This window comes from Nestor notabilis, unplaced genomic scaffold, assembly GCF_000696875.1.
Source record: "Nestor notabilis isolate BGI_N333 unplaced genomic scaffold, ASM69687v1 scaffold7311, whole genome shotgun sequence".
In the NCBI taxonomy this organism is placed as follows: Eukaryota; Metazoa; Chordata; class Aves; order Psittaciformes; family Psittacidae; genus Nestor; species Nestor notabilis.
Genome location: NW_009915072.1, coordinates 5,541 through 18,962, shown reverse-complemented (window position 1 = coordinate 18,962; position 13,422 = coordinate 5,541). Strand labels below are relative to the sequence as shown.

General features: G+C 42.9%; 1 protein-coding gene across 1 annotated transcript in view; it reads right to left on the bottom strand.

Moving 5' to 3' along the window:
• The window catches only part of PAPPA (pregnancy-associated plasma protein A, pappalysin 1), a gene marked incomplete at its 5' end in the record, with an annotated part of 124,314 nt that extends 120,166 nt beyond the window's left edge, over positions 1-4,148 (bottom strand). The window contains one exon of the mRNA XM_010023942.1: positions 4,003-4,148. Coding sequence (XP_010022244.1) covers positions 4,003-4,148 — 146 coding nt within the window. The remainder of the gene's footprint in view (positions 1-4,002) is intronic.
• Between the last annotated feature and the right edge of the window lie 9,274 nt (positions 4,149-13,422).

The window sequence follows — 13,422 nt, the reverse complement described above, 5'->3', positions numbered from 1 at the left end:
CAAAGAATACCTGAAACACTCTCTGTATATTATTCCACAGGGTAAAGATATAATAGAAGCCTATTAACTTCTGAAACACCCTAAAAAATGCAATAGAGTGTACCAATGTTTGCAAACTAATAGCTGGACAAAGAAAACAGAATACACCCAAGGCTGGAACAGTTTTTGCAGGGTGTGCTCTGATCAGATAAACAGCTTTGAAGTAACTGTCACAAACACACTCTGCTCATATACTCAGACAAGGCTGGTTTGATCTGAACTGCACAGTCCACTAATGAATATGCATCAGTCTAATGTGTCAAAAACTATGTAATCCTGGAATGTGCTAATTCTAAAAGAACTCTGTGGTTGTTAAACGTGCACAAAGAAAATCAACGGTGCTTTTTTTTTTGTTGTATGAATTATGGGATATGTAGATAAGCAAATGGTAAATTGGTGAGGCTTGACAGTATATTGAATTAATCATAATTATATTTTTAGCTCAGTTAGATGTACCTTTGGATTTATGACATGCTTCATATTTTCTTTATTTAGCTTGTTGAGTTCACCTTTTCCAAGCCTTTTATTTAAAACTGTTTGTGTATACTGCCTACCATGAGAACAGGAGACTGCTTTGTGAAAGTGGGAGAATAAATCTTGGATATGGTACACTACTAATTTAGTGACAATGAGGAGAGAAAAGGTTCTGGCAGGAGGAACTTTATCAGTGACTGCAGAGCAGGGAAGATGAGATCATCGGGATCTGACACACCATAGAGACTCTTCCTTCTCATCTGCCTGGACACTTGTTTGCAATAATCATGGAATTAGAGGAAAATAAGTCTGAGAAGATCTTAATAAATCACATAAACTCCACTCTCAAACAATGCAGGACCAGCTAGGTCTATACCATCCCTCACACATACTGCCCTAACATCTCTTTACAACCCCTGATGACATGACTGCCCCAGCAATTAATTTCAGCACTCAGTATCCTTACGGCTGCATGGATTTAACTCGCATCTAATCTGAATTGATTTGTCGGCAATTTAAGTTCATGACTGCAAGTTCTGCCGCACACGGGTATGAAGAACAGAAGATTCTCCTGCCCTTTCATCAGCTTTTATGAGATTGTCATCATCCCCACTTTCGACTCTTTTCCTTAAGTCTAAATAACTGTAATCCATTCAACCTTTCCCTAAACCTCCCTGACTGTGGTTCATCATTGGTTTTCCCAGTTGTCTCACATTTTCCTCCTGGTGTCCAAACACAATACAGCTGAAATCTTATCCATCAGTGGTGAAGACAGAGGCAGGACCCCTTCCGATGTCCTACACGGACACATGCATAAATAGGAACACAGAAAAAGACTGTGTATGGGCATGTGTGACTACATGGACACAGTGGAAAGAAGTCATGTGGACATGCATTAAAATACATATTCAGTATTTAAAAAATGAACTGCAATTTAAATACAGATTTAAAAGAGTGAATAAAGTCGATCATACTGCAACTATGCCACATGTAGCATCTGCACATCCTTTTCACAGCACTGAAATGTTCCTTAGACTAGTGCTCCTCAATCCAAATTAATTATATACAGCCCTACTAGTATGCAACCACTGCAATCCCCCTTTATACAATCCATGCTCTGATTCCTCCAGTGCTTGGTCTCTACCCAGATATTTAAACCCAGAGAGTATATTTTGTGAGGGTTTCTTTCCCAATGATAATTCCAGAGTTTGTTTTCCAATAGCAGGAGTATTGGTGGAATTCCTCAGCAGGATGTGCCTCCAAAAGCACAGGCTGGGTAAATGGTTCTGGCTCTGGACAGCCCCGAGGCAGCTGGAGAGAGAGATTCACTTCTTGCCTTTGTTGGAAATTTATATTTTTCACAGCTGTCAAGAATCTAAATCAATTGCAGTTTTACAGAAAAGATAAACTCCCTCACCCAGACAATCTCCATCCCAGCCTTTAGATCTGCACCACAGGACATATTTCATATTTTTTTATTAAGTACATATTGGATTTATAGAAGAGAGTAAAAAAAGATTCAAGATGAATTCTTACAGAGCAAGCACAGGTCTGGGAGGGCCATTTGGACAGGAAATTATGAGCATTATTTATTTATTTTACTTTTTCCCCACTTCAAGTCAACTTTAAACTGTTGGTTAATGTCTTTTTTCTTTTTTTTCTCTCGTGAGACCTTTTCTTGATCAATGAATTCTGTCAATACACTGAGCTGAGCTGAGCTGAAATTGTTTTGCTCAGGCATGATGGTGACAATTAGCTTAATGAAGTGACAGAAGAACTCATCAGGGCTTTGGGCAGGCCCCAGCCCTCTTGCAGAAGGTTCTTCTTGGCGCTCTGGAGCTCTCCCCTTGTTCTCTGCTACCTCCCATGACAACACCAAGGGAAGCTGTGAAACTACTCATGTAGGGCAGGATCAGCTATATTGCAGCCTTAGTTCACTCCAGCGGTGCTATTAGGGCTGATGTTTCCCACCAGCAACCCATCCTTGTTGCACAACCAGAAGCAGTTACTGTGGGGTTAGCGCAGGAGCAGGGGGTTGTGGTACTACAGAGTGATAGAAATCACATCAGTGCGGGTTCCAATTGAGGCTAGGGTTAATATCTATCTCTGGTTTTGCCAGATGTTGCAGTGGGGAATGCTCACTGGCAGGCATTTATTTACAGCATCTTCTATTCTCAGTGCTCCAGGCAGCAGCCCATGGAGATGGGGCTGGAGGCAAGTCAGAGTGGAAGTGGCTTCACTTCCAGCCTAGCTCAGCAGGAGACTGGATGTGTGTCAGTGCCAGTCCTTGGGAAGTTTGCTCACACTTCTGCCAGAGCAGCTGTGAAGCTGGATGTCACAATAAAACATTTACTAACTGAGCTAGGGCAACTGCTTGCTCTGACCACGGAGCCTCTCTCAGCTATGGTGACTGTAAAGAGATGTTAACGTCTAGGATTTGGGGTAATATATTTTTGAGCATGGAAAAGCCTCTCTGACTGATGGCTCGAGTTGTAGCTCAGCTCTCACAGTATGCTTTAGAATAATAAACATCATATTTTACTCTCCTCATCTAGCTTTACATTTGCCACAGCTTTTCTCTTTTGCTCAAGGTGGGGCTGGGTAATATAAAAATTGGCTGAAACAGCCTTTCATAAAGACTGAACTTGGCTGAAAGAGGACTTCACTTCCAGCCTAGGTAGGTCTTGACAAGCTAGAGAAATATCTGGGAAATCTGTGACAATCCCTGCTCTTATAAGATGACCAGATAAGGTTTGCAGCCCGAGGGAGGTTTGTGCACTTCAGAGAAGTACCTACAGACTCAGTCGGTGCCTTCTGAGCAAGGATCATCTGGCACTTTGCAAGGAACACAGGTCCAGTGGCACTGCAGGTGTCAGGGCAATGAGTCATTTGGGAGGTTGTACAGCTTTGTCTGGATCCCTGGCTTCCAGCAGCCATACTCAGCAACCTTGTTATGAAACTTGCAGGGCAATCCACAGGGTTGTGAACTCCTTCTAGTTCCACTCAAATGAACATTAGAAATACAATCTCTCAGCAGTTTGCTCTTTTGCACATTGGTAGAGAAAAACAGCCACAAATTTTAACTGTGAGGAAAATTAATTCAACACTTACTAAGGAATGAACTAGGGATCAGAACATAATAGGCTGAGGTTAAAAATTCACTTCTGTCTAGCATCCCCACACCTATCCCCCCAAATCTTCTTTGCAAAGTGCTCCCATGGAGTGAATGCCCTGTAAAGTAGCTTCACTTAAAAGGTGAAATACTTTCAGCTTGACATCATCTACAAATACCATAATATGCTTTGGGTTTATAACCTAATATTTTCCTGGTTGTGAGCCAGTATCTGGGAATCGTGAAATACTTTTTTTCCCCTGACTATATATTACAGGAATGATAAGAAATCAGAACAGAGCTTAACTCATATTTGTCTTTCCTTCTTAGTGCCTCAAAAGAATGCTTTACAAAGAAGAAACATCTTTATTGCTCACCTAGATGCATCAAGGCTTCCTTGTCCCAGGGCCAAGTTGCCACTCCAGCCAGCTCTTCCTCGGAGGAATTGGCAAAGAAGATGTTTAGATGTGTGGATCCATCCAGTTTGAGGATGTTCTTTAGTTCATTGACATCCAAGTATGCTCTGTAGAAAAGAAAAGCATCTTGTTTTCTAAAGGTGACATGAAAAGCCACAAAGTACAGAAGAAGTGCTGCAATCCAGGCAAAGATCTTATAATATCCTGAATAACAGTCACCTGAAATATTTTAATAACCCACTCCCTAACTTCGATTACTTTGCATTCATACAGTGAATCTTATATAAGGATTTCAGACCATTGATTAACTGAGGCCAGAAAATCCAAGCTAAATACATAAAGCTGTCCACATTCCGAAGATAAGTAGAGAAATATACTTATTATGAATGTAATTAACCACGTATTATGGGCAGTAGATCTCTCATATCAGCAGTTACCTTGCACATTCCCTCTAAGCTGTTTATTATTGTTACCTCTAATTTTCCTTCACAACAACAAGTTTCACATCTTGAGGCTGGTGCAACAACACACACCAGCTTACAAAGTTACTCCTTTAGCACCAGCATCAGCCACTTGTGCCAAGATGCAGATGGTCTAACCTTGACACTGAATGGTTGGGAATTGCTACTTCCAGCAAGCCAAGTTGTGCCAAAAGGTCTCCTTGCAAGACGTCTCTGCAGGAGTGGTACCATACTGTGACATCAATTCCTAAGGCTCCTTAGGTGTCCCCCTCCGTGGGTGAGCTGTGCTTCTTCTTAGCTTTTGGTATGTCTAGAGGTTACAGAGCAATCTGCTTGCAGATAAGCCAATCTCTTAAGCCTAATGGCCATTGGAAGTACTCTTTGCACTCCTTTAAAGGACAAGACTTTGTCAATACTGAATAGAGGAGCTACTCACGGAGTGTGTACCACGGTACCACACTGCTTCCATTGGCACTGTGATGCACACAGAGTAAAGTTGGAGAAACTGAAACATAAGAGTAAACCCATTGGTTCTTTGTTTCTAGCTCACATCGTCTTGATATGAAGCGCTGTGCTAACACGAGATCTCAAACACAGGTAAGTTGCACTGTCTTCACTTGACAGGTGGAAACAACAGAGAGAGAGATTACAGTGAGTCAAGCATGGCTGTCTAGCTTGTAAGGAAAGGACACCATGATGGTCTTGAGCAGGTTGATTCCTGCTTCCTGAAGTCCCCTTCTCCATCTGTGTATGAGTGTGCATGGGGCTAACATAGCTCTCTCAAACCAAACACACTCACATTCAGCGAATAGGGTTCCTTACACACTTCACAAGGCTTTCATTCCCAGAAGGGTGAAGAAAAAATAGGGGAGTTGGCTCAGCACCAAGATCTTTCTGTCCTTCTCTGGAGGACTCCCCAATGGAAAACACATTCATATTTCCACAGTAGCTTCCCCTGCCACTTGCTGAAGTCATTGCCTCCAAAATAGTACACGGCTGGGTGTCCCCAGGCCCTCGCTGACTCATGGAGGAAGACGTGCTCTTTGGGGACACCAGTGGAAGGGTATTTTTTTTTTCCGATCAGATGTGGATGACATCCTGAAGGACAGGTCAGCACTGTGACCCTTTACACATTTCTCATCTCTCCACTGTTCCCAACACATCTATGGAAAATACACACATCTTTCCCTTAGCTCCTCAAGCTTGTTCTGCATGTATGTGCAGAACCTTTTAAGGCTCTGCATAATCTATTTCCAGGATCTTCTTTGTGCCTTTGAAAACATCTTTTCTAAACCTGGGCTCATACTTGTATGTGTCCACAAGCAACAGTTTGAAATTACATGAGAACTAATGTGCATTTCAAATGAAAGCATAAGTGCATTGGGACAATACATGATGGAGGATGCGCGCGTGGGAAGGGGAGGATGTGTATGTGTACACATATGGCAGCACTGGTAGAAGATAGTGAGAAAAAGTGTAAGAAAGAATGTTTGAGTGGTGTGATGCTTCGTGCAAGAGAGAAAAGGACAGAAACAGAAGCACTGTGTACTTCTAAGTAGAAAAACGTTTGTGTGTTTTGTATCACAGTGGGAAAGAAACGTGGTATTGAGACCGCGGTTGTTGACTCTGGATGCAGACACTTCATGGCCTATGCAAATCCCTGTAGGAGTAACTATAATCAGACTCCCCTCCTGAGATTACCATTTTTATCCCTCTTCTCTTATGGTTTCAAATAATCTAAACTAACATTTCTTTATTCTCAGCTGTCTCTTTGCTTATTGTTTACACAATCCAATCCCCATTTATAGCCTCAGTGCATGGCTACAAGTGCTCCCTCACTTGCACACAGGCTCTGTGCTTCAATATCTACGGCTGTTTTGTACACGGATTATTACTGCAGACAACATCCAGAGCAGGCAGCATTTAACTAATTGTTAAATTACATCAGTGCATCACTGAGACTGAACTCCTGTCTTACGTAAATCCACCAAGTCAACTGGACTTGGTTTTATGGCATTTCTCTGGGCACCATTTCTCTGCTAGCCAATAGAAGTCTACAAATAGCAGAATATATTCAAAAGGTGTAAGAACAGAACACCAGGAGAATTTTCAGCAAAGAGTCTGCACAGGACTAGGTGTAAGTAGATCGTGCTTGGGAAGAAGTAAACACAGTAAAAGCAGTCAGCAACCTGCAACACATAAACATGCTCCGGCACTTAGCTCAGGCAAATCCCTTGTAAGCGTGTGAACATGTGCCTGCATGTGCGTGCATGAGCTGAGGTGTGAGTGTGTAAGCAAGGCTTTGGATTGTGCACACATGAGAGACAGCCAAGAGTATGCATGCAAAGGAACCAGCACATGTGTGTGTGTAAAAGATAAAAACACGAGCTGGAATTCCATCCTCTCCTTCCTCCCCATGTTTCTAATAACCTCCCATCTCTATCCATCATCACCACATTCCTACACTCAAGGAGGCATAAATTAACTACTTTTGCAGTTCATGTCCAACTACGTAGCCACAGGCAGCAGACCCAACAGTTACCAGGTCAAAATAGCTTCAGTTATTGCGTTGGATGAGGCTGCCTCCCCCCTGCTGCCGCGGCTGCTTTGTTATCAGCCCAGACTATCTGACCCAATGCAATCTGCGAGCACTGCTTACACTTCTCAAGGTTATGTGGGTCCCCTGATAGAGGACATAATGTCTGTCACATGGGCTCGTGCCAAAGAGCAGCCAAAGAGCCCAGCCTTTCCAGCACTGCCAAACTCGCATTTCAAAGACATGAGTGCAGTCTTGGAAAGGGATCAAAGCCTTCCCAACTGTCATTAGAATATTTCCTTTATGCATCTCTCCGTGAGTGCCAGCAACATATTTCATAAAATTCATTGGCTCGAGATGGTACCTCCAATGTAAACCTGAAGGGGGGAAACTGTCAGGGCAAGTCTATGTGGAAAACAAAACAGAACCCAAAGCACAACAAAACACATGTAATTCCTGTAATGGAAAAAACATACGATGCTGTGAGCGTGCCTCATTCAAGAAAGCCTAATGAGCCTATTAGTGCATCATAAAAGGTCTCCTTTGCTGGAATCTGGTTTAGACATAGAAATTCTATGGGCTGTTTAAGGCCATTTGGGACACCAAATCATATCAGGCAATGTGCACATTCCCACCCAGACCTTTTCATCGACTTTTTTGTCCAATGCACAGCTTCACTTTGCTTTTTTATCTCCACTGTAGTGTAAATGGCCCCCTGGAAATCTACAGCAGCTCGCCCTCATCCAGTAAGCCCCAGACCTCAATCAGTAATATGCATCCCGTGCAGTGCTCCAGTTTCAGTCTAATGGAGGCCTCAGCTCATCCAGCAGTGTCTTGCCACACAGCCTGCCCCATCAGTCACAGGAGCCATTAGCCCCATGCCTGTCTCATCTGTCAAGCCCATTTCCCGTCCATTTGGGCTGTGGCTTTGCTGGAGAAGAACTCATCCCCAGGCAGGGAGGTGAAGCCCACAGGCCCATGTTCCATGGAGCTCCCTTCTGCTGGATCCTCAGCTCCAAAGCCAAGTCCAGCTATGAATCTCTGCCACTTCACTACAAGCACATTCAAAAATGGCTTTTAAACTCAGTGGGTATCAAGCCTAATCATATTAAAACTGGCCTTGGTGGTTAGAGTCGAGCAGTTTTGTAACTGGGTTGGAAACTTCTCCTCCCCATTTTCTTCCAGGTCAGAGAGTAGCTTTCCCGTGTTTCCCCAGTGTGCCTGGGGTGTAGCCTCTTGCACTTGTGGTTGTTTTTGTAAGGAACAGAGTTTTCCAGCCCTTATTGTTAGGAAATGTTTTCTACTGTTTGCTCTGAGTTATTCCCTATTTGACTTTGTTTTGTTTTTTTTCCTTCAAAGACAAGTGTCGCTTTACAGCAAGAAAACAAACAGGGTACTTAAGGGATTATTTGCAAGACCCCACCCAAGCACAGAGTAGGAACTTTGCTATCTGCTCACTATGGAGTATGGTCTCCAACCGCCTGATGAGTTTGTTAGGAATAAAAGGCACTGGATTTCACAATTTGAAAACAAAACACCCAAACCAACACAAAACAAAGCCCCACAGCATCTTCTGAATTGGAAAGTCAGCCTCAAAACGTCTCCATTTACATCTCGACATACAATATCCTATCCTTTAGTTACTGGGTTCAGCATACGGCAGGACAGAGTAAATCTGCTGGAATTGGGGACCTGTATATTGCTCTCCTTCCCAAGACTCCTTGTTTCTGCTTTCATTTGGTGCTCTCCAAATTGCTGTCAGCCCAGTTTAAACCACAGAATACAGTTTAGCAGACAAAGAGGAGGCTTTTCTGGACAGCCCTGCAATGCTTGCCAATAGCCTGTGGCAGATCCAGGTGTGGTTCCCACCACAGAGTGGCTGATGTGTCTCAGTGGTGCTCCCTTCATCCCTCCAGCTCCAATCCTGGTCCCAGGACTGACACTAACTTGCTAGAGAAGTAAAGACCACAGCAGTCAGGATGTGGATAGGCACTCATCAGCAGTCCTGTTTGTTCAAGCAACATGGCAGTCCCAAGGTTTTAGGGTGCAGAGTCCACCTAGAGATTTTCCATATCTGCGGTGAACAGCAAGAACGGCTTTGAGATAAATGATGCTCTTCCTGAAGATAACAGCACGAGCCATGACTCCAAAAGCACTGAAAGCTGACCTTGAAATGGGGCCATTTGGCAGACATGCACAATTGTAATTTAGCTTTTCCCCCTGGGATTTCTCAGTCTTGGGTGGTTTGACATGGAACTATCTTTGGAGACAGAGTGTTGATGCCAGTGTATAAGCTGCCTTTTGTCTCCTGTCATAGAGACACAGGAAAACAAAGCTGCAAAGGATGCCCAGATTCCATCGCTGCCAGACTCCACCCCAAAGCAGGGGCATCTCTGTGTCACACCAAGCAACTTGTTATCTAGCTCATACCTAAGGCCACACATGACAAGGACTCTGCCACTGCCACAGCAACCTGCAGCCCATGTTTCAATACCTTTACAGTCAGAAGTTTTACTGAAGGTCTACCTGAATCTTTTTTGCTGCAACAGATGCACATAAGTATTTAGAATCATAGAATCAACCAAGTTGGAAAAGACCTTTAAGATCATCAGGTCCAACCATTACTCCAGCACTGCCAAGGCCACCACTAACCCATGTCACTAAAGGGCCTCGTCTGCACAGTTTGTGAACACTTACAGGGACAGTGATTCCACCACTGCCCTGGGAAGCCTGTTTATGCCATTCCCCACAGAAAGGGAGATTAAATGACTCCTCTACCTTATTTCTTCAGCCTCTCCCCAGTGGTTGCATTTTTAAGACCTTTAGTCATTTCTGATGCTCTCATCTGCACTCTCAACATCTCTTTCAAAGGCAGGTCATCAAAAGAGGGGACAGTCCTCAAGCTGAGAGCTTATCAGTGCCATGTAACTATACCTTTGTCCTGGCTATCACCTCTAACCTGATATAAAGTACACAGCAGAGATTTCAGACCTACAAACACTCCTAACACTCATTCTTCTTTTTTTGCCTAAAGCGCTACAGGTATATCAAAAACCTGAACAAAAAAAGGGCAATCTGCAAACCCTCTTTAGGAGTGGATTTGCAATAAAATTTTTGTCTGACCTAATGTTAAAGATCTGCCTTTGCTGGCAAATTTAATTTTGCTCATTTCAGACAGATTGCCATAAATCATGTGAAGCAGGAAGTGTGCCTCATCTACATTTAGTTTAGTGTTAATTTAAGACACTGGTGTAAGTGTAGTAAAAGTCATGATAATTTATTGATAAAGGTATAAATCTTTCAGTGATTGGGACAGAGCCTGAAATAGAGCAGAGCCAGAATATTATAAGTGAAAAGCTTCAGGTCCCAATTTAGATCCAGATCACTGCCTGTGTTCACACTGAAATCCAACTGTGTAACTGTAATTCCGACCACATCCAAACCAGGCAGTCACTAGGTCATGTCCGCTAGAATAAATTGCAAGCACTGTCAGCACATGTAGGCTTGGCAGCATTTAAACCATTCTGGTTTATCCACTGCAGCAAAATGTCCTCTACAGCCCCCAAATCTGATCTCCTGTTACAAGAAAGGAGGAATGTTTTGGCAAAGGAAAAACTTAATAATGATAAGGATCCAAGAGAAGACACTGAGGATGAGCGTTCAAATATACATCCAGCTTCCTGGACAGTCCTAGAAATAAGCACATTTCTACTGTAACGTTCTACACTCTAAATCTATAGGACTGGAAGGAAAAAGAAAACATTCCATACATAAAAGAAATTATTTGTTACTAAGATCTGAAAATCAGTATTATCATCTATAGAACCCTAATGGCACACCCCTGCTTGGTCATATCTGAATTTCTCGTGAAAGAATGCTAATCATGGAATCATAGAATGGTTTGGGACACTAAATCTCATCCAGTTCCGATCCCCCTGCCACGGGCAGGGATACCTTCCGCTAGACCAGGTTACTCCAAGCCCCATCCAACCTGGTATCCAACCCAGTAAAGGATATAGCTTTATTTCATGCAATTGCTTACAGATAACTTCTGGATGTTGTAAATGCAACAGCTACTTAATAAGCCGAATTGCATCAACAGGTTGGAATAAAGCTGATGGCTGGGCTTCTCCAAATCTAGCTCCGGGTCCTCTTTTGGTTTGGTTCATGTGAGCTTGCACTTTGAGCCAAGTTCTGTTCTCACTGGGCTGCACACAAGTATCAGGGCTGACTGTGATGTATTTGCTCCAGTGTAAATCTAGAGTTAGTCAGAGCAAAATTTGATTCTCAAAGTGCAGCTTCAGGTTCAAATCCAAAATCTCAAAGAAAACCTCAGTTGAAACAACCAATTTTTGCCCAATTTCTGGCCAGGGCAACTTGCTCTTTTAAGGAGGGAGGCGGGTTTCCTCAGATCTCCACACGGATTCTCTCAAAGGTTTGTAAATCCTTGCCAAATCCTTCACAAACCTGGGCTGAGATTCAGAAACACAGTGAAACCAGATTCTTTTTTCCCCGGCACTTTTGCTGCTGGTTCTGGCCAGGATAAGAAAGAGCAGGGTAAAAAATGGGGAAAAAGATGATGCAAAACTGTTCAAATGTCACACATGTTCTGCCTGAGCTCTGGGCAACAATTTGGGGAGGATGCTAAGGTACAGAAAATTATCTGTTCCCTCTCTCCCTTGATCCTCCCAAGGATTAATGCCCACTTCTTATACCAGAGACCCCACCTTTATATACCCTTTAGTAGGTTTATGGAGAGTTGCAGTGCTACAGACCATAAATACGTGAGCACTGAATCTTCTCCCTTTGCAAGATCTACATCCAAGAGCAGAACAACTTGAGTTCACTCATGCAGCAAGAACTGAAAAGCCCTGTTTCCTCACACAGCTATAAAAGATAATTAAGCAAACCAACTACACAGAGGTAGGAAGAGATCTGCTGGCTGGCCAACATGCAGAACGCAGAAAGAAAACAAAGGGAAAGCCTTGGCAAGGAGAATTGTGATCTTACTGTACAATTAACTTCTGAGACAGTGAGTAGGATTAAAGAATGGAACATTTCAAGATGCATCTCTTTAAAGCAGCAAAGCATTATGAAACATAGATGCACATTTCACAGGCCTTTGAAATCAGCAACACTGGCAGGTTTATCTGTTTTGTCTCTTTTTCTTTCTTTTACTACTTTGGGATTTTTTTTTCTCTCTCCTTTTCAAGACTAGAGCCAAATGACCCATGAGAAATGTACTGTAATTTGTCTCTTATCTATCCCTCATCTCCATCTGATATTCCCTCTGCCCTGGTTACCCTGATGTTTTTCCAGACTCTACAGGCTGAACCATTGTAACAAGGAGAAAAGTCAAATGATAAAGAATGAAGTGGCTTAAGGATGTTTTCAGGAACCTGTTCTGTTAAAACAGATTTCCTTTCCCACTTCAGGAAAACCTCTTTTGGCTGCAGCAAGCCTCACTCACGTAGACATGAGGATTTAAATCAGTATAGGAAGGTGTATATATATATATATGTTTTAGGAAGGTATATATAGATATGTATATACACAAAAGGTTATTTTAACCATGGGTTATACTGTTTGGCACTTCCACAGTGTTCCCCCTCTGGGCCTCAAAATGCTTCCTAAACATGAAGAGAGGAATTCCACTCTGGTCAAAGCCCTGACACAAGCCCTCTGCACCGCTCCAAACCCCGTCCAAGGGCTTAAGTGATACTAAAGTGGAACAAGAACCCTTGCACTGGGCCTCCCCTCAACAGGTTTCACCACGACTGAAGATGCCATGAAATAGGGAAATGGAATAATTTTCTTTGTCTTCTGAATGGGAAAACTGAGGTAGAGAACTACAGTAATTTGTCCAAAGTAGCAAAATCATTCCATTTGACAGCGAGGATTAGAAACTCAATCTCTTGAGCCTGTATCCTGTGATAATAAGGATCATCCTTGTTCTAAATAAGCGGTGGCTCGCGTTGCTGCTGGTGGCTCCTCGTCGTGTTTTACAAGCCTTCACTCGTATTTTATAATTATTTACTCTTATTTTACAATCTCCACAAAAGTCTTAAAGATCTCATGCTCAGCACACGAAAAGCCAGAGCTCCCTGCAATAAGAAGCTGGTCCTTCCCGAATGCCTCAGTTTCACTCTTCCTGAAGACAATGTACCACACTTAATTCAGAAACAGATTCTCCTATGGAACCAGGGCTCTGCTTTCCATCCTAATAATATTTGGCATTTGCATACCACCTCTCATCCCAAAGCTTCCAAGAACAACCAACAGATACGTGCGTAGCACACTTCACAACAGTTCAAGTAATGGACATTTTGGTTTCAGTCACCAGAACAAACCTGATTTTTTTAAGGAAAAGCACCAGAGAGCAGG